Genomic DNA, 18,773 nt, shown 5'->3' with positions numbered 1-18,773 from the left:
AAGTCAAGGAGACTAAAGCTCTAGCTTTAATCCAGAAGTATGAAGCCTTCAAGATGGAGGATGATGAAGACATTGAAAAGATGTTTTCAAGATTTCAAACTCTTACTGCTGGATTGAGAGTTCTTGACAAGGGATACACCAAGGCTGATCACGTAAAGAAGATCATCAGAAGCTTACCCAGAAGATGGGGTCCTATGGTGACTGCATTCAAGATTGCAAAGAATCTGAATGAAGTTTCTCTGGAAGAGCTTATCAGCGCCTTGAGAAGCCATGAAATAGAGCTGGACGCAAATGAGCCTCAAAAGAAAGGTAAGTCTATTGCATTAAAATCCAATATCAAGAAATGCACTAACGCTTTTCAGGCTAGAGAAGAAGATCCTGAAGAATCAGAATCTGAAGAAGAAGATGAACTGTCCCTGATCTCCAGAAGGCTAAATCAACTCTGGAAGACCAAACAAAGGAAGTTCAGAGGCTTCAGAAGTTCAAAGAAATTTGAACGTGGAGAATCTTCTGATGACAGAAGATTTGACAAGAAGAAGGTCATGTGCTATGAATGCAATGAGCCTGGACACTTCAAGAATGAATGTCCAAATCTTCAGAAGGAAAATCCCAAGAAGAAGTTTCATAAGAAGAAAGGCCTTATGGCAACCTGGGATGAGTCAGAAGATGATTCAGACTCTGAAGATGAGCAGGCTAACTGTGCGCTGATGGCGACAGAAGATGACGGATCAGAATCTACATCAGAATCAGATTCTGAAGAGGTATTTTCTGAACTTACTAGAGATGAGTTAGTTTCCGGTCTAACTGAACTTCTGGAACTCAAGTCTCAGATCAGTCTCAAATACAAAAAGCTGAAAAAGCTATTTGAATTTGAAACAAAGAAGCTTGAGTTGGAGAATTCTGAATTAAAAGAAAAACTTTTAAAATTATCCAATAATGTTGGATCTCCTTCTGATTCAGAAAAATTCACTCCTAGTCTAAACCATATTCTGAAAGAATATGATTTAAGTTTCAGGAAGTTCTTATCTAGAAGTATTGGCAGAAGTCAGCTAGCTTCTATGATATATGCTGTGTCTGGAAACAAAAGAGTCGGCATTGGTTTTGAGGGTGAAACCCCATACAAACTTGAACCTGTTGATGAAATGAAATTCACATACAAGCCATTGTATGATCAGTTCAAGTATGGCCACTCCCATGATATTAGGCACACTTCACATGCTCAAAGTTTTCACATAACACACACCAAAAAGCATGTGACACAACCTAGGAAATATCATGAAACTTACATTAAAAATTATCATGCTGTTCCTCCTATTGCTTACAATGTTAAACCCAAGTTCAATCAGAACTTGAGAAAATCTAACAAGAAAGGACCCAAGAAAATATGGGTACCTAAGGATAAGATTATTCCTATTGCAGATATCCTTGACTGCAAAAAGGACAAAGCACAACATGTCATGGTACCTGGACTCTGGATGCTCACGACACATGACAGGAAGAAGGTCTATGTTCCAAGACCTGGTGCTTAAGTCTGGAGGAGAAGTCAAGTTTGGAGGAGATCAGAAGGGCAAGATAATTGGCTCTGGAACTGTAAAGTCTGGTAACTCTCCTTCCATTTCTAATGTACTTCTTGTAGAAGGTTTAACACATAACCTCTTATCCATCAGTCAATTGAGTGACAATGGTTATGATATAATCTTTAATCAAGAGTCTTGCAAGGCTGTAAATCAGAAGGATGGCTCAATCCTATTTACATGCAAGAGGAAGAACAACATTTATAAGACAGATCTGCAAGATCTTATGAGTCAGAAGGTGACTTGTCTTATGTCTGTTTCTGAAGAGCAATGTGTCTGGCACAGAAGATTAGGTCATGCTAGTTTGAGAAAGATTTCTCAGATTAACAAACTGAATCTGGTCAGAGGACTCCCTAATCTGAAATTCAAATCGGATGCTCTTTGTGAAGCATGTCAGAAGGGCAAGTTCTCCAAACCTGCATTCAAGTCCAAGAATGTTGTTTCTACCTCAAGGCCATTAGAACTCTTGCACATTGATCTGTTTGGCCCAGTCAAAACAGCATCTGTCAGAGGGAAGAAATATGGATTAGTCATCGTAGATGATTATAGCCGCTGGACGTGGGTAAAATTCTTGAAACACAAGGATGAGACTCATTCAGTGTTCTTTGATTTCTGCATTCAGATTCAATCTGAAAAAGAGTGTAAAATCATAAAGGTTAGAAGTGATCATGGTGGTGAATTTGAGAACAGATCCTTTGAAGTATTCTTCAAAGAAAATGGTATTGCCCATGATTTCTCTTGTCCTAGAACTCCACAGCAAAATGGAGTTGTAGAACGAAAGAATAGGACTCTGCAAGAAATGGCCAGAACCATGATCAAGGAAACCAATATGGCTAAGCATTTCTGGGCAGAAGCAATAAACACTGCATGCTATATTCAGAATAGAATCTCTATCAGACCTATTCTAAATAAGACTCCTTATGAATTGTGGAAGAATAGAAAGCCCAATATTTCATATTTCCATCCTTTTGGATGTGTATGCTTTATTCTGAACACTAAAGATCATCTTGGTAAGTTTGATTCCAAAGCACAAAAATGTTTCCTTCTTGGATATTCTGAACGCTCAAAAGGCTACAGAGTATACAATACTGAAACATTGATTGTAGAAGAATCAATCAATATCAGGTTTGATGATAAGCTTGGTTCTGAAAAACCAAAGCAGTTTGATAATTTTGCAGATTGTGATATTGATATATCAGAAGTTGTTGAGCCAAGAAGCAACGCATCAGAAGCAGAGCTTCTCAGAAGCAAAGAATGTGAAGATCAAGTATCAGCTTCTCTGGAGAATCTAAGCATTTCTGAAGAACCATCTGTCAGAAGATCATCCAGACTCATCTCTGGTCATTCAGAAGATGTCATTCTTGGAAAGAAGGATGATCCAATCAGAACAAGAGCATTCCTTAAGAACAATGCAGATTGTCAATTAGGTCTTGTATCTTTGATCGAGCCAACTTCTGTTGATCATGCTCTAGAAGATCCAGACTGGATAATTGCTATGCAAGAAGAACTGAATCAGTGTACAAGGAATGATGTTTGGGATCTTGTTCCTAGACCAGATGGATTCAATATAATAGGTACAAAATGAGTCTTCAGAAACAAGCCAAAAATGAGAAGATGAGAAATTTTTATGTACGGGTATCTGTTGAAATGACATTTTTTTTAAGAAGTTCTGATTGAAATCAATTAGAATTGTGATTCAGTTTTTACTAACGTTTCATTGTCTAAGTTGATTCAGAATCTCTTTAAAAGCAAAACAGCTGTAACTGGCTATCCAGATGGTAAACACGTGTTCACTATTCCTGGACAAGCGTGCGTGCAGTTGAGGGGACGTCTACTTAGGTAACTGTGCAAATCACATCTTTTGTCATTATTATCTCTCCTCACGTCACGTAACATTAAATGCTTTTCATCATTTACTCTCTTTCAGTTTTCTTTTTATATTCCTCAAACGTTTCTTTTCCCTCTCATATTTCTCTCTCTCTGCATTCAGTTTCTTTTTCGTCTCTCTCCTTTTTCATATCATAAACCCTAGCAGTTTCCAATATCTGCAACTTCATCATGAATCCATCGTCAAGCTCTGGGAATCAAGATAATGATCGGAAACAAAAGAGAAAGGCAACTGTCGAACCAGAAACCAAACCAAAAAGAGTAAGGATCACTCCCTTCTCAAAGACCTCCACCACCTCTTCCTCCTCATTCACCCTCTCGGAACCACCCTCTTCACCATCTGGTATCTCCTCTCCTTCAACCCTTCCATCAGACATTTCTCTCTCACACCCTTTTCCCACCAGAACACCTAATCCCTACAGTGTTGTTCTTCCCGACTCCAGGTTCATTGTCAACCCTCCAACCCCTACCACTCAATCATATCTGGAGCTTTTACAGTCTGATATAAATGGCTGGTTGGAGATTCTGGGTGCTGCTCACCTTAACCATCTGGATGAGTATGCCACAAGCAACCTTTGGGATACCTTTCGTCAGGATTTTCTGGATAGGGCAATAGACACTCAGAGAAGGATCTTGTCTGAAGCTCCTGGTATTCATGGTCTTCGGCTGGAAGCTGGTGAAAGCAGCTGTCACCATCTCATCAGGAACAGAAGTGTTCTTGAGAAGAAGATACCTGCAGATAAATTGGAAGAAGGAAATCTCTGCAGAGACATCGTGGTGTGGAAACCATGGTTTCCTGTGCTGACTGGAGATTTTCAGTGGCTGTTCAACTGGTTCAGAATGAACCCTTCTGAAAAAGCACCTCACATGGTCTTTCCAGTAGTGGTGTATTCTGCTGAAGTTGCTGGTCCTACTCCTCCAACAAACCTAGCAGCTATTCTTCAAGCATTGGAAGATGGAACTTCTGAGCTGCCTGAACCAGAATATGCTAAGGCTACTTCTGAGTCAGACTCAGATGAGGAAATGGAAGATGCACAAGCTGAAGATCTCCCAGAAGATCACCCTGCTGAGATTGCTGTCCCTTTTGGCAGATATTCAGGTGCCTCTTCTTCTGGTGAAACCTCAGCTCTGATGGAGACCTTGGAAACCCTTCATCAGAATCAAGCTGTGCTGGCTTCTCGTTTGGACGCGCAAGAAGCAGCCAATGCTGAGTTTCGCTCCTTCATGGCAAGGCAAGCTACAAGCACTGACGGGATTCATGATGTTCTGGCGCGGATTTTGCGTAGGCTAGGATCTTAGTCCTTTGGTCTTTGTAGTTTTCTTTCCTTTGTTGCATCTGTTTTCCTGCATTCCTCTCCTGTAATCCTTCTTGTTGATTATCAATGAAAATTTTTTTTCCAGTGTTTTTTTTATTTGTCGTTTTATTCATCTGAATCTTTTGAAATATTCTTTTTGATGTTATGACAAAAAGGGGGAGAAGATAAATGATAAATGATTTGATTAATCTATCAGTTGCTGGGTAAAGCTCCCACACATTCACTAACAAGAACTGCAAGTTCTATATGGTTTAAGTGTTTTGCAGGTATAAAGAAGTGAAGAGAATCTTCAAAGCAAACACAAGAAGCAAAACCATGGAAACTGAAGCAAGCTGAGTGCTGTCAAGCTTCAGAGATCAGAAGCACTGATAATAGAATTTGATCCATATTTGTCTATTTGCTTTGACAAAATTCTATTTGCTCTGATACATTATTTTAGCCTATATGGCTCTGATACATATCATGTGTTCTAATATACATTTTATGTTCTGACTCGTTCATGCTGACTTTTGTCGTTTAGTTTTTTGTTCTGTAACATTTCAGGATGTAGAGATGCTCTGATGATGCTCTGGTACATTCAACAATGTTCTGATACAAATCTAGCATGAAGTGATGTTTGTAGAAATTCAAAGCTCTGAAGCTATCCGAGGGAAGCAGAAATTCAAAGCTGCGAATGTTCTAAAAGATCCAGAAAACTCAAGTTCTGAAGCTGTCCTAAATGGAAGCAGAAATCAGAAGCTGTGAATGTTCAGAAGATCAAAGAAATTCAAGTTCTGAAGCTGTCCTAGATGGAAGCAGAAGTCAGAAGCTGTGAATGTTCAGAAGATCAAAGAAATTCAAGTTCTGAAGCTGTCCTAGATGGAAGCAGGAATCAGAAGCTGTGAGTGTTCTAGGGATCTAAGGAAATTCTAGTTCTGAAGCTGTCCAATGGAAGCAGAAGTCAGAAGCTATGAATTCTCTTAAGACAGAAGCTTATATGATCGTCTCTACCGAAATAATCAGGGAAGTCTTTTATTAAAGTTCTTCGAGTATTTATTTCAGGGGGAGATTATTTATCTCAGGGGGAGATTGTTAATCTCAGGGGGAGACATATTCATATGCTTATGCTATAGCTGTGTAATTTGTCTTTTGCCGTCTGTTCTTTCTGATCGCAAATTCATATCATTTATATATGTTTTTGTCATCATCAAAAAGGGGGAGATTGTTAGAACAAGATTTGTTCTGATCAATTATCTTAGTTTTGATGATAACAATAATATGAATTTTGCTTATGATAATATGGTACTCTAATCCAATGCAATTTCCCTTTCAGGAAATATATAAAGAGTACGCATAATTCAGCACTCAGAAGCTTTGTCTCAAAGGGTTCAGCATGCAACATCAGAACATGGTCTGGCAAGACATCAGAAGATGGTCGAAGCAGAATCAGAACATGGGTCTATGGAAGCATCAGAAGAACAAGAGAACAGAAGCACTGAAGTTCTGATGGTATCACGCTCAGAAGCACTTCAAGGTCAGAAGATCAGAAGATGCTATGCACCAAGCTGTTTGACTCTGATGATATTAAAACGTTGTATTCACAAACATCAGATCAGAAGGAAGTACAAGTGGCAAGCTACGCTGACTGACAAAAGGAACGTTAAAAGCTACTAAAGGCTACGTCAGTAGACACAGCGTGAACAAGGCTCGAGGTAGTTGACAAAAGCGTATAACATTAAATGCGATGCTGTACGGAACACGCAAAGCATTAAATGCACTCAACGGTCATCTTCTCCAACGCCTATAAATATGAAGTTATGATGAGAAGCAAGGTTAACGATTCTGCACCAAAACAACTCATATTAAACTTGCTCAAACGCTGTTCAGATCAAAGCTCAGAATCTTCATCTTCATCAAAGCTCACTACATTGCTTTTGTAATATATTAGTGAGATTAAGCTTAAACGTTAAGAGAAATATCACAGTTTGTGATTATAGCTTTTAAGAAGCATTTGTAATACTCTTAGAATTGATTACATTAAGTTGGAAGGAACTAGAGTGATCGTGTGGATCAGAATACTCTAGGAAGTCTTAGAGGTTATCTAAGCAGGTTGTAACTAGAGTGATCGTGTGGATCAGTATACTCTAGAAAAGTCTTAGAGGGTATCTAAGCAGTTGTTCCTGGAGTGATCAGTGTGTGATCAGAAGACTCTGGAAGACTTAGTTGCTGACTAAGTGGAGAACCATTGTAATCCGTGCGATTAGTGGATTAAATCCTCAGTTGAGGTAAATCATCTCTGCGGGGGTGGACTGGAGTAGTTTAGTTAACAACGAACCAGGATAAAAATATCTGTGCAATTTATTTTTATCTGTCAAGTTTTTAAAGCTACACTTATTCAAACCCCCCCTTTCTAAGTGTTTTTCTATCCTTCACATTCATACTAGCTTAGATATAATGCCGATAAATTATTCCATGTCCCCACTCTAATTTTTCATCATCCCAAAATTCGAACAGATAACTTGCAATATTTTAAAAATGGAAATTTGGACAAAAAAAATTAATGTTTAAATCTACTTAAATCGTAAATATGTAGTCTTTTAGAGTATGTTTGGATTGAAGGAATATGATGGAATGAAGCGGAATGAAATAGAATAAGGTTATGTTCCATCGTTTGGATTGATTAAAAACAGATGGAATGAGGCGGTATCGGATGAAATGCATTACATCCTATTCCATCACTTTCCATCATTTTTTGTACCCTCCGATTTGGGCGGAATGACAAAATTGCTCTATTCCATCATGAATTATCCAAACAATGGAATGACATATTTATTCTATTCCGCTCCATTCCACTCTGTTTCATTCCACTCCGTTCTTTTTTTTTATCCAAACATAGCCTTAGTTCTCACAAAATTATTAATAGTGCATGCGACATCCTTTCATCTCGATGAGTAATTTATTAATTTGTTTGATCAGCAACTAATAATTGGTCAATGATTTTTATGATCATGACTATTATATTTTAATTTGGCTATGGCCACACACAAATTGGAGAAAATATAGAAATACAAGTTTTAAACAATTCCTTATCATATTTCATGTAATATACAACTACTATTTACAATTCAACATTTCTTGAAGTTCAATTACAATGCTACTAATTTGAGCTTCTCAAGATGAGACCAAATCACGCTTCCAATAGAAAATCTTGGTACAACATCTCTATTGTTATTACTCATGGATGTTGATGGTTCATGAGAGACCTTATAAGGATAATTATGAGCCAAAACAACTGACCCACCAATTTCTCTTTTCAACAACTCTGCTATATTTTCTGTCACACCTTGACCTGAACAATCTGTAACATAGAATGATCCTATTGCTGTCTCTCCCTCTACTCCAAACTCAACTCTTGTTATGGATAGTCCGTTCTCGCTGATAACGCGTGTCACCTTCGATAGTAGTTCGGTTTTGTTTTGTGTGCAAATATCTACCTTTAATCCCTGCAAAAAGGCAATGCAGTAAGAAAGATCCAACATAAAGTGAAATAGAAAACCTTAAGCAAGGAATCATGCAACATACATGTGAAGCTCTGCGCTCTATAGCCGCGATTAAACATAGCGTGAGCATTTGCTTTTCGGTTTCATTGTCAAGATTTGAACTACACTTGTTCCTGATGAAGTACTCCTGTGTAACACATATAAATTGACATCAGTAATTGGTGCATTGCTATGAAAATTTTGGTGTTAAATGTCGGCATGTTGAAAGAGATGAAGCTTGAACATAAGATTTATAGTATTAGTACCTGTTCTGCTATGGGACTGTTGGAGGTAACAGCTGCATGAAATACTTCATATTGCATGTCTGTGAGCACGCAGACGATATCAAACAGCAACTTAGGACGATCCCTGGTTCTCACATTCACCACCCAGTAATCTCTTCCCTCGTATCTATCCACCGAAACACGGGTCTCGTCACACCGCCTTTTGTGTTCGCGGCCACTGTTTCTGTTGCTGGCACGACAATTCTCGTAGTCACAGCTGAGATACATCATCTGGTGGAGCCGCCGTTCGGTATGGCTATGCCTGCCTGTGGAGCTCTTTAATATCACACTCCTCTCTTTCTTTCCTTTCCCTTCACAGGCCTCTATCACAGCCCTGAGCTGATCCTCGACGTGGGCCAAACGCTTTTTGTCGCTGATCGGCCCAGGTTGGGATGCATCCTCCACATAGATAATGCAGGCAACTTTGCAATTGTGGGTCCAGGCTGTTGCAGATGTGATGATGAAGCCCAAGCCCATTAGTACTTCTGATATCTCTGAGAACAAGCCTGGACGATCTGTTCCTATCACCTCCATGGCAACATTTGCTTGTTGTGGTCCCTTGCAGCAGTCTTGCACAGTCGCACTTGAAATTTCTTTGTTGCTTCTTGTGCTGCACTCACATAGAGCCTGCACAATTTCTCTGTTTTTTTTATATTTTATCAAATATAGTTGTCCTTACAACTGCGGTAGTATGCAGCTCTAGAGGACCACAACACGCGACACTAATGGAAGAGACAAAAGATACCTGCTGAATATGATGCACGAGGTTGTTGTCTGTGACCTTGTTTCCAATCTGATCCTTTACGTGGAACACTGCATGTCCAAAAATAATCTTATCAAGATAATTTGTTAGCTTGTTCTAATTGTTTACCTTACATTAATAATATTTACACATTGTTAATTTATAATAGTATTCAAGGTTTTAGAAAACGGTCCATGCACAAAACATTATCAAAATGTGTCAATACCAATACCAATACCGTTAATTACAGTTTCTATAATAAAGAAAAACTGTGGTTAATTCACACCGCAACTAGTGAAATCGGTATTACAATATTTGTAGAGACTGAAATCGTGAATGTTTAAGGGACATCAACACGGCAGCTATTATTATTTAAAACCTTGATTATATTGAGGGAGACATACTATTACTGACCATCCATTAACCATCCACCATCGGAAGAAATGTATGATTTGGAAATGATAAGATCAAGATCTGTCAACGCTTGAACCATCTCCAATAGTATCCCATGCTTGTTAGCTCTATCAATCTGTCAACACAAATGAACTATAAAAGCTTATTATGATTCAAATCAAAAGATAATCAAGGCTGTTAATTAATTGCTTCTAACCTTCACTACCGTGCAGTCTCTACATGAATCATTATCTATGCAAACCCTGCCCATATATATGAAACAAGAAACACAGGATGAATTCTACTCACAAAATTTTGGTAAACAAACAAGAAAGCAAGGAGAAATATTGAGTATAGTATCAGAACCTAGGTGGATGGATTCTTTCTATGTGTGATTCAATCTCTCTTTCGATGTGAGACTGGTAAATACTGATCTCCATATCCTCTACTAAACAATGCTTCAATTTGAGTTATTTTGCCTGATGACAGATGTATGCATGTATCAACAGAGATTCCTTAGCTTCATATATAGTTCAAAACGCGTGGGAAAAGAAAAAGACACATATTAAAACAATTAATCAAAAAAAAAGTTATGTATGTGTATATATGACGGAAAAAAAATATAATGATCCATAAGATAAAGTATCTATATATACATGTGGAATTGTGTAGAGGTATAGCAAGAAGGGGTGAATTTGGTTACGTATATATTAAGAAAAATAGGTGTATGGATGTATATACACGTATATTAAGTGGACAATATGGAGCCAAAAGAGAAGTGGTGAATCGATCATGTATAAAAACTTGTAGCACACATAAAACAAAGGATGCCAATGTTGAAAACCATTAACTGTTGTACAGCTTTGGCTACTGGCGTCATTCAAATTTTTTGCACTCCAATATATGACGCAATAATCATTGTTATTCACTTTTTATAATAACAAAACCAACGATCCAAAATGCACCTTCATTTCTCTTACTTTTTCGGTGTTGGCATTTTCTAGATAAAAATAGTGACATCGTGAATTAAGTAATTAACATTGAGTATTCATAGGTTTAATATGACGTTACCATTATTGTGGCATGTAACACTTGCTATAAACGTGACACTCATGATATATATATATATATATATATATATATATATATATATATATATATATATATATATATATATATATATATATATATATATATATATATATATATATATAGGGAATGTATCAAGTAGGAGGGTTTTTAAATAAGAGATAAGAGAATTCAATATTAACCATTAGATTAATCAAGAGAGAGAAATAATAGTTATATTAATATTTTAATAATTAATTAAATTTCTCTCTCTTGATTAATCCAATGGTTTGGATTGAATTCTCTTATCTCTTATTTAATAATTCCTCCTACTTGATACATCCCATATATATATATATATATATATATATATATATGGGATAATAGCTATTTTCCCCCCTGCCATATTAGCGAGGTTTGAAAAACACCCCTGTAAAAAAAAAAATTTAGATTCCCTCCCTAACATATTCAGATTCCTACAAATTGGTCCCTCCCCCCATCCAGTCACCAGAATCTGAATTTTTTTAATAATTTTTTAAGTTATTTTAATTAGTGACATGGAATAGTTGATGAGTTGGCACAGTAATTGAAGGTAGCTGCGGTAAAAACTTTTCACGAGTTCACAACCCTCAATCCCAAACCGAAAACCCTAAAATAAATTAGGTTATCTTCTTCTTCTCCCTTCTTCAACAGCAGCAGCAGCTCGATCATCTTCTTCTTCCTACAAGCAAAACCCTCGTTCTTCCTTTGTCGTGTTCTTCCTTTGTCGTATTCCCGCCGTTGCGTTCTCATCTTCGTCTTCATGGAAGAAAGCTCAAACACAAGCATCCTCTCTAATGGAAGAACAAGACCCAAATGTGGACACGATCTCCCAATGAAAATGTTTATTTCCAAATCCAAAGCAAATCCAGGGAGAAAATACTGGAAGTGCAAGCACTGGGGGGTTAGATTTATTAGCTTTCCAATTTTCTATTTCTTCTACTTATTCTGATTTCCAGCTATTTGGAACATAACTGTATTATGTGTTTGCAGAAAGAGGAGGATTGCGAGCTGTTTCTATGGGATGATGAGTATTTTGGAGTGGACGTTTCAAAGGAAGATCGTTTGGTCTGTACGTGCGAGACTGTGGCTCACCAGATTAAGATGCTCACGAAGGAGATCGAAGAATTGAAGATTACTATTGACAACACTAGAAAAGTAGTGAAATTTGTGATATCAATAGTTGCTTGTTACTGTGTGTTTTATGGTATAGGCTTAGGTAGAATGTAAGAATTTATGTTATAGGCTTAGGAAGAATGTAAGAAACATGATTTCATGAATGTCGTGTAACTCAAATTTCTAATGTGAATCAGTTGCTCAATTATATGTAACAGACCATATTCAATTGTTATTTCAGATTGTTGTGAATCAATGTTGCTCAATTATGTGCCAAATTTACATGCCAAGGTTTATGTGCCAAATTTATCTGCCATAACAAAATGCTTAATAACAGATATCTAATACTTTGATACAATAACACCAGACCGCCATATAAATGCCTTTATTGTGATATCCAATATTGCAAATGCCATAACAGAATCCTTATAACACCAGCTGCTATGATACAATTAAATGCCATAATACAATTTCTTATTGCAGACCAAAACAAATAGAATATTGATAACAAAATGCTCATAACAGAATGCTCATACCACTATAATACTGATAACAGTTGCATTACAATGATCAATAACATGATCATTATATGTTCATTACAAAAAGAGGCATAGAACCAACACATGTTCATTACATGTTCATTACAAAAAGAGACTTAGAAACCACTTGTTCATTACAGCAAACCCTAACAATTGAACCACATGTTCATTACAAAAAGAGGTTTAGAAACCTTACAACATCTATTACATATTCATTGCAAACAGTCACCAAAAACAATGATTTCCCCTAATGCCATAAAGTTACAAATAAACTACTGAGTCATTCTTCTTGCAATGTCCTTCCATTTTTCATCCGCATCATCAAGTACCAATGGTGTATCTGAAGTTGAGCCTGGCCCACTAATTTGCCTTGAATTCTTCAAAATCTTAATCCTTTCACTAACCCTCTTCCTCTTAGGCTTGTGAACAGATGCTTTTTTCTTCTTTTTTTTTTGCAACAGATGCAGTAGACTTAGGTTGATCAGCTGCTATGGTTGTTGTTTCAGTTTGACCATGTGATGCAGGAGCAAGATTGACTGTTGCAGCTTGAACATCTGTAGAGGGTGTGGGATTGCAGACTTGTGATAATTCTTCTTGTTGCAGCATAGCTTCAATTGCAGCATCTATGTCAGGATCATCATAAGTATCAGTAGGTGCAGCTTCCTCATTTCCAATAGGTGCAGCCTCCTCATTTCCAGTAGGTGCAGCTTCCTCATTTCCAATAGGTGCAGCTTCATCATTTTCAGCAGGGAGATCTTCCTCATTTCCAGCAGGTGCAGCTTTGGCTCTTGGTGCCTTTCTCTGAAAATCATGCAATGTATTATAAGCAACCAGCTATAAACAACAAGCTATTAAATTGAATAAATGTATTAAGTTGTTTACCTTTCTCTTTAGTGCATTAGGGTTTTGTTCCTTGCTTTTGCATTTCCTTGAGTTATGCCCAAACTGATCACACTTTGTGCATCTATATGAAATACCAGGCCTTCTCATTCTTGAACCAGACTCATCTTGTTCCCTAAACCTTAACTTCTTTGGCCTACCAGGTCCTTTCTTAAACATAGGTGGCAGCATATCTTCCACATCTACTGATGGCCACATGTCCATCCCATTGATGGGGCTCACATTATGTTCATAACACTTTTGATATGCCTCTCTAGTATAGCACTCATCTACATATGACTCTGGATTCAAACTTTGATAACTCATGGCAGAGACAGCATGCATACATGGTATACCCACTAGTTCCCAAAAACAACATGAACATGTTTTTTTCCCAAGATCAACTATAAACTGTTTACCATTGAATGGGTGATGCACCTGCCAGATGTCACCCATACTCCAAGTAGGGAGCCATTGACCACTCATTGAGACTTCCTTGTCTAGCCTCTTCCTAGGCATTGGCATAATATTGTGATTCCACTTGCTTAGCTTTTCTAAATTATTAACAATCCTATTCATCAAGTAGTTTCTAATCCACTCACACATTGTGAGGATAGGTTTGTCCCTAACTTGCAAGATTGTACTGTTAAATGACTCACTTAAATTGTTCATCAATACATCACACTTTGGATAAAAAGAGAAAGAATGCTTACACCACAATCTGGTTGGAACACCCATAAGCCATTCCCATGCCTTCTTGTCAAGGGCCTTCAACTCATTCATCTTTTTCTCCCAAGCTTGAAAATATGTTGCTTTAGCAGCTCCCATTAAGAGATCCCTAATTGCTGCACCACCACCAAACTTTTTCTTAAAATTTGCATAGAGATGTCTAAGACAAATTCTATGCTCAATCTGCTCAAACATTTCTTCAAACACTGCTACAAGTCCCTGTAAGTAGTGGATTAGTCAGGAAAAGGAAAGAACAATATACAACAAGTAAGAAAATAAAGTTGTATAAAAGAGCAAACCTTTTGTTGATCTGATATAAACACATATTTCCTCTCTACACCAACATCTTCCATAAGTAATTGCAGGAACCACCTCCAGCTTTCTTTTGATTCAGTCTCTACAACTCCAAAAGCCAATGGATAATACTGGTCATTTGGATCTCTAGCCACAGCTACTAAGAGTTGACCTCCATACTTTGTTTTAAGATGGCATCCATCCACACCAATGAACGGCCTACAACCATTAATGAATCCCTTCTTGCATCCATCCAAGCAAAAGTAAAACTTATCAAATCTTGGTTGAATAGTAGGCAGAGGCCTCTCCACATCAATCTTGATAGTATTCCCAGGACATTGTTTTTTAAGCTCTGCTGCATACCTCCATAACATAGTGTATTGCCTAGTTGCATCTCCTTCAACTATTTCTTCAGCCAAGCATTGTGCTCTCCATGCTTTGCCTTTAGTGATACCCACAGCATATTTCATTCTCATTTCAGACATTATTTCAGACACTTTTACCTTTCCCATGGACTTCCTTTTTTCCACCACTAGCTTTGATACCCACTTTGAGTTGGCTGATTTGTTATTTAAAACCCTAGCACAACTATGTGACCCCACCCATGTTTTTAGTTGGTAAGTGTGTCTGTCACCAACTTTACTACACAAAGCCAAAAAACCACATTTGCCCTTACACTCCACCCTAACCCTATAGTTTTCATTTTTTACAAACCTTATCTCTCTTCCATTAAGAACAGACCATTCCCTAATAGCATCTTTGAACTCCACCAAAGAATTAAATTCCATTCCTAACTTGAATTTGAAGTCTTTATTCATCAACTCACTTCTAAACTTTTCATATTTTGGATTCTTTTCATCACCACTTTCATCGGGATCAGAACTGTCCAACTCCTCACTACAATAATCAACATCATCTCTTGGGATATTAGTGGGGTTCTTGCTTGAGGTACAACCAAACAGTTTAGATGGAACAGATACCTTGACTTTGGGTGATTGTTCAGTCATCTTGCTTTTCTTGCTAGCACTTCTCTTGTAAGCAACTGATTTGCCATTCCCCACAAGCCTTCTACCTTCTGTGGATTTCTCTAATTCCACTTCAACATAATCAGCATCAACTTCAGGGGCTGCTTGTTCTTCCTCGTAACCTTCATTTTCTACTGCTGCCCTCTCTTCTTCACTATCATCAAACAATTTTCCTTCAATATCACTGTCATCACTGCTGCTACTGCTGTCATCATTTTCTTGCATAGGGTTACAACCAGATGGCACAGAAACCTTGCTTACGGTATCCACAACATTGTGTTCAACCCATATATGACCATCGACGTTATTATTGATACAATGTGTGGCAATTTCCATAGCTTCTTTGTCATCGGTGACATGGAAGTAACTATCATCAACACCTGGGATCTTCCTCCACAGTCTAAAACCAACATTACCCCAGTCTTTAACTAAACTGAAAGCTTCAAAGTAGCTCCAAGTATCCGGGTCTTGTTCGTGAACAGTAGTTTCGTCCCCACCCTTGTAGAAGATGAACCTTTTTTCACGCACAAATTGACCCCCATGGTGAAATACGACACTGATGGTGGACATTTCTGAAATTTAATATAAACAACTCGCATTAGGGGACCACAAAATTGGATTGGGACCACAAGAGAAGTAAAAAATGTTCAGAACAACTCAATCTTTTAACGCACAAAAAAACAACGTTTATACATGACATACCTTTCAAAACTCAATGCGAGGAAGAGCGTTTGTGCCTTGCTTCAAAAATTGATTTGCAGGTGGTTGATTTTGGTGATGAACATCTGGGTTTAACGTTAACAAGATAGGAAATTTGTGGTTGATTTTGCTTCAAATAATGTTTTAGGGTTTTTGGTTTGTGAACTCGTGAAAAGTTTTTACCGCAGCTACCTTCAATTACTGTGCCAACTCATCAACTATTCCATGTCACTAATTAAAATAACTTAAAAAATTATTAAAAAAATTCAGATTCTGGTGACTGGATGGGGGGAGGGACCAATTTGTAGGAATCTGAATATGTTAGGGAGGGAATCTAAATTTTTTTTTTTACGGGGGTGTTTTTCAAACCTCGCTAATATGGCAGGGGGGAAAATAGCTATTATCCCTATATATATATATATATATATATATATATATATATATATATATATATATATATATATATATATATATATCAAATTACACATGAAGAGTTATCCTACGAATTACACTCTCTCGTAACTTCATTTCAAATAATTTTACAATTTTGTAATAGATAATAAATAATATAATAAAGTTTTATAAAATAATATCAATAAAAAAACAAATTAAAATGCAATAAGAAACTTTCTTTGGCCACCTCCCTATGGGGGTCACCCCCAGCGAAAATTCCAAAATACCCCTGCTTCGGAAGTTCATTTCCGAAAGCGTCTTTTTTTGAAAAAAATTACATACTTCGGAAGTGCACTTCCGAAATACTGCGATTTCTGCAGATTTATCAAAACACTCCCCCTCCCCCAATCATTTACCCTAAATCAAAACAAAAAGTGGCAAAGGCGAAAATTTGTGCAAACAGAATTCCAAAGCTGCATCAAGGCTCCAATCACACTGCTAAACAACATTCAAAAGCCCTCAATCCTAACACTTTGTAAGTTTTGAAATTTTTAGATCTATTATTGAAATGCATGTTATTTAGGGTTTTAATTGCATAAATGATATATGGTTAGGTTGTTAGTAGTATTTAGGTTGTTTAGAAGCATTTTGATTTGGTTTGAAGTTTGGTTTAGGGGTCTGTCATGGAAGTTGCAGAAAACTTCATCGCAGGGGTGTTTCGGAAGTTCATTTCCGAAAACACCTCCATCCCAGTTTTCGGAAATGAACTTCCGAAATGTATCAGAAGTTCAAATTTTTTTGTTTTTTATTTTGTCTATGCATATTAATCGTTTTCAATTGTTTACAGGAACATGTCAGGCAACCAACCAGCACGCAGGACTGCGTCTTCTAAAGAGGGCGCTAAGGGAAGAAAGGGTTCTTCAAAGAAGGAGGTGAAAGAGGTGAAGGAGGTGAAGGAGGTGAAGGAGAAGAAGAAGCTTTTGACTGGTTCTGCTTCTCGTCCCCTGGGGGTCCATGGCTCGGACGTGCAGGCTCAGCCTTCAGGCGTGATCAACGCTGATGGTTCTGATACTGAGTGGGATGAGGATTGGTATAATTATCTTCATTCGGAGGAGTTCGCTCGTCGGGAAGAATAACGTGTTTTTATTTTGTTTGATGTGTATTTTGTAACGCTCGTCGGGCAGAATAACATGTTTTTGTTTTGTTTGACGTGTTTTGTTTTGTTTTGTTCTGATTTCGGATTGTATCGCAGTGTTTTTGTATTGGATTTATCATGTTAGTTTTTGGAAGTGGTAACCGGGGTCGGAACATATGACGGAGGAGGTGGATGTTCGGAGGAAGAAGAACCGGAGGTACGTCCACCGCGAGACAAAGGAGTCAATCAATGTAAGCTATAGTTTATCATTATCATCTGGGGACGTCATTTCTAAAAAATCAAGATTAAAAATAATAAGATTTTTTTCCCAATTTTTTGTAATGACGTCCCCTGATGATAATGATAAACTATAGCTTACATTGATTGGCTCCTTTGTCTCGCGGTGGACGTACCTCCGGTTCTTCTTCCTCCGGACATCCACCTCCTCCGTCATATGTTCCGGCCCCGGTTACACCTCCTCCGTCATTTGTTACTTACAGTAGTACGTATTTTTATTAAAAGAATAAAAAAACCTTTTGAAATTTGGAAGCCTTTTTTTCTCCCCACCACTCTCTCATCCCCACCTACCCGTGTTCAACAATATGTAACTTTAATTTTATGTAATATTATCGTTGTAATCTTCACCCGATTAAATAAAGCGAATTGTTGTTGTTTTTCATTTTATTCTGTCCAGACATATTTTCGGAGGTTCATTTCCGAATTCTCCAAGGGGGGTGCGTTCTGAGATGAACTTCCGAAACACCACATTTTCTGAAAAGTAACTTTATTTCGGAGATGCATCTCCGAAATCAATATTTTATATTGAAAAAAACACGTTTTCGGAGATACATTTTCGAAAACACCTTTTTTAAGAAAAAAAGTACAGTTTCGGAAATGAACTTCCGAAACAAGGGGTATTGTGGTAAATTCACCAGGGGTGGGCAAGAAGATTAGGAGGTGGATGAAGAAATTTTCATGCAATAACTATAATGTTGAAGAAACAAAGAGGTTTTGTATGGGTCCACCAATTCAATTGGCGGAGACTCTTAAGTTTTCAAATGACCCTCTATTATATTTGAGTATTCAATAACCAAAAATAACTTATTTGATGAAGTCATGATACTTTAGAAAATTATTTGAAAA

At 37.4% G+C, this 18,773-nt stretch overlaps 3 protein-coding genes across 3 annotated transcripts; 1 reads left to right on the top strand and 2 right to left on the bottom strand.

The window, feature by feature from the left end:
* Positions 1 to 7,804: 7,804 nt before the first annotated feature.
* Positions 7,805 to 10,368, bottom strand: LOC131607066 (ACT domain-containing protein ACR1-like). Its single transcript, XM_058879114.1, has 7 exons — positions 10,081 to 10,368; positions 9,932 to 9,977; positions 9,736 to 9,850; positions 9,325 to 9,392; positions 8,562 to 9,206; positions 8,339 to 8,443; positions 7,805 to 8,259 (listed from the first exon to the last, which is right to left on the bottom strand). The coding sequence occupies exons 1-7, from the start codon at positions 10,152 to 10,154 to the stop codon at positions 7,903 to 7,905; spliced, it is 1,410 nt and encodes a 469-aa protein (XP_058735097.1). The 5' UTR covers positions 10,155 to 10,368; the 3' UTR covers positions 7,805 to 7,902.
* An 824-nt stretch (positions 10,369 to 11,192) lies between these two features.
* LOC131607054 (uncharacterized) lies at positions 11,193 to 12,177 on the top strand. The gene is made up of 2 exons (XM_058879106.1): positions 11,193 to 11,725; positions 11,815 to 12,177. Exons 1-2 carry the CDS (start codon positions 11,585 to 11,587, stop codon positions 12,049 to 12,051), a joined length of 378 nt encoding a protein of 125 aa, XP_058735089.1. The 5' UTR covers positions 11,193 to 11,584; the 3' UTR covers positions 12,052 to 12,177.
* A 534-nt stretch (positions 12,178 to 12,711) lies between these two features.
* Positions 12,712 to 15,739, bottom strand: LOC131643529 (uncharacterized). The gene is made up of 3 exons (XM_058913780.1): positions 14,384 to 15,739; positions 13,359 to 14,303; positions 12,712 to 13,277 (listed from the first exon to the last, which is right to left on the bottom strand). Exons 1-3 carry the CDS (start codon positions 15,737 to 15,739, stop codon positions 12,891 to 12,893), a joined length of 2,688 nt encoding a protein of 895 aa, XP_058769763.1. The 3' UTR covers positions 12,712 to 12,890.
* Positions 15,740 to 18,773: the final 3,034 nt, after the last annotated feature.

Source organism: Vicia villosa, linkage group LG1, assembly GCF_029867415.1.
Source record: "Vicia villosa cultivar HV-30 ecotype Madison, WI linkage group LG1, Vvil1.0, whole genome shotgun sequence".
Taxonomy (NCBI): Eukaryota; Viridiplantae; Streptophyta; class Magnoliopsida; order Fabales; family Fabaceae; genus Vicia; species Vicia villosa.
This window is presented reverse-complemented; position numbering and strand designations above follow the sequence as displayed.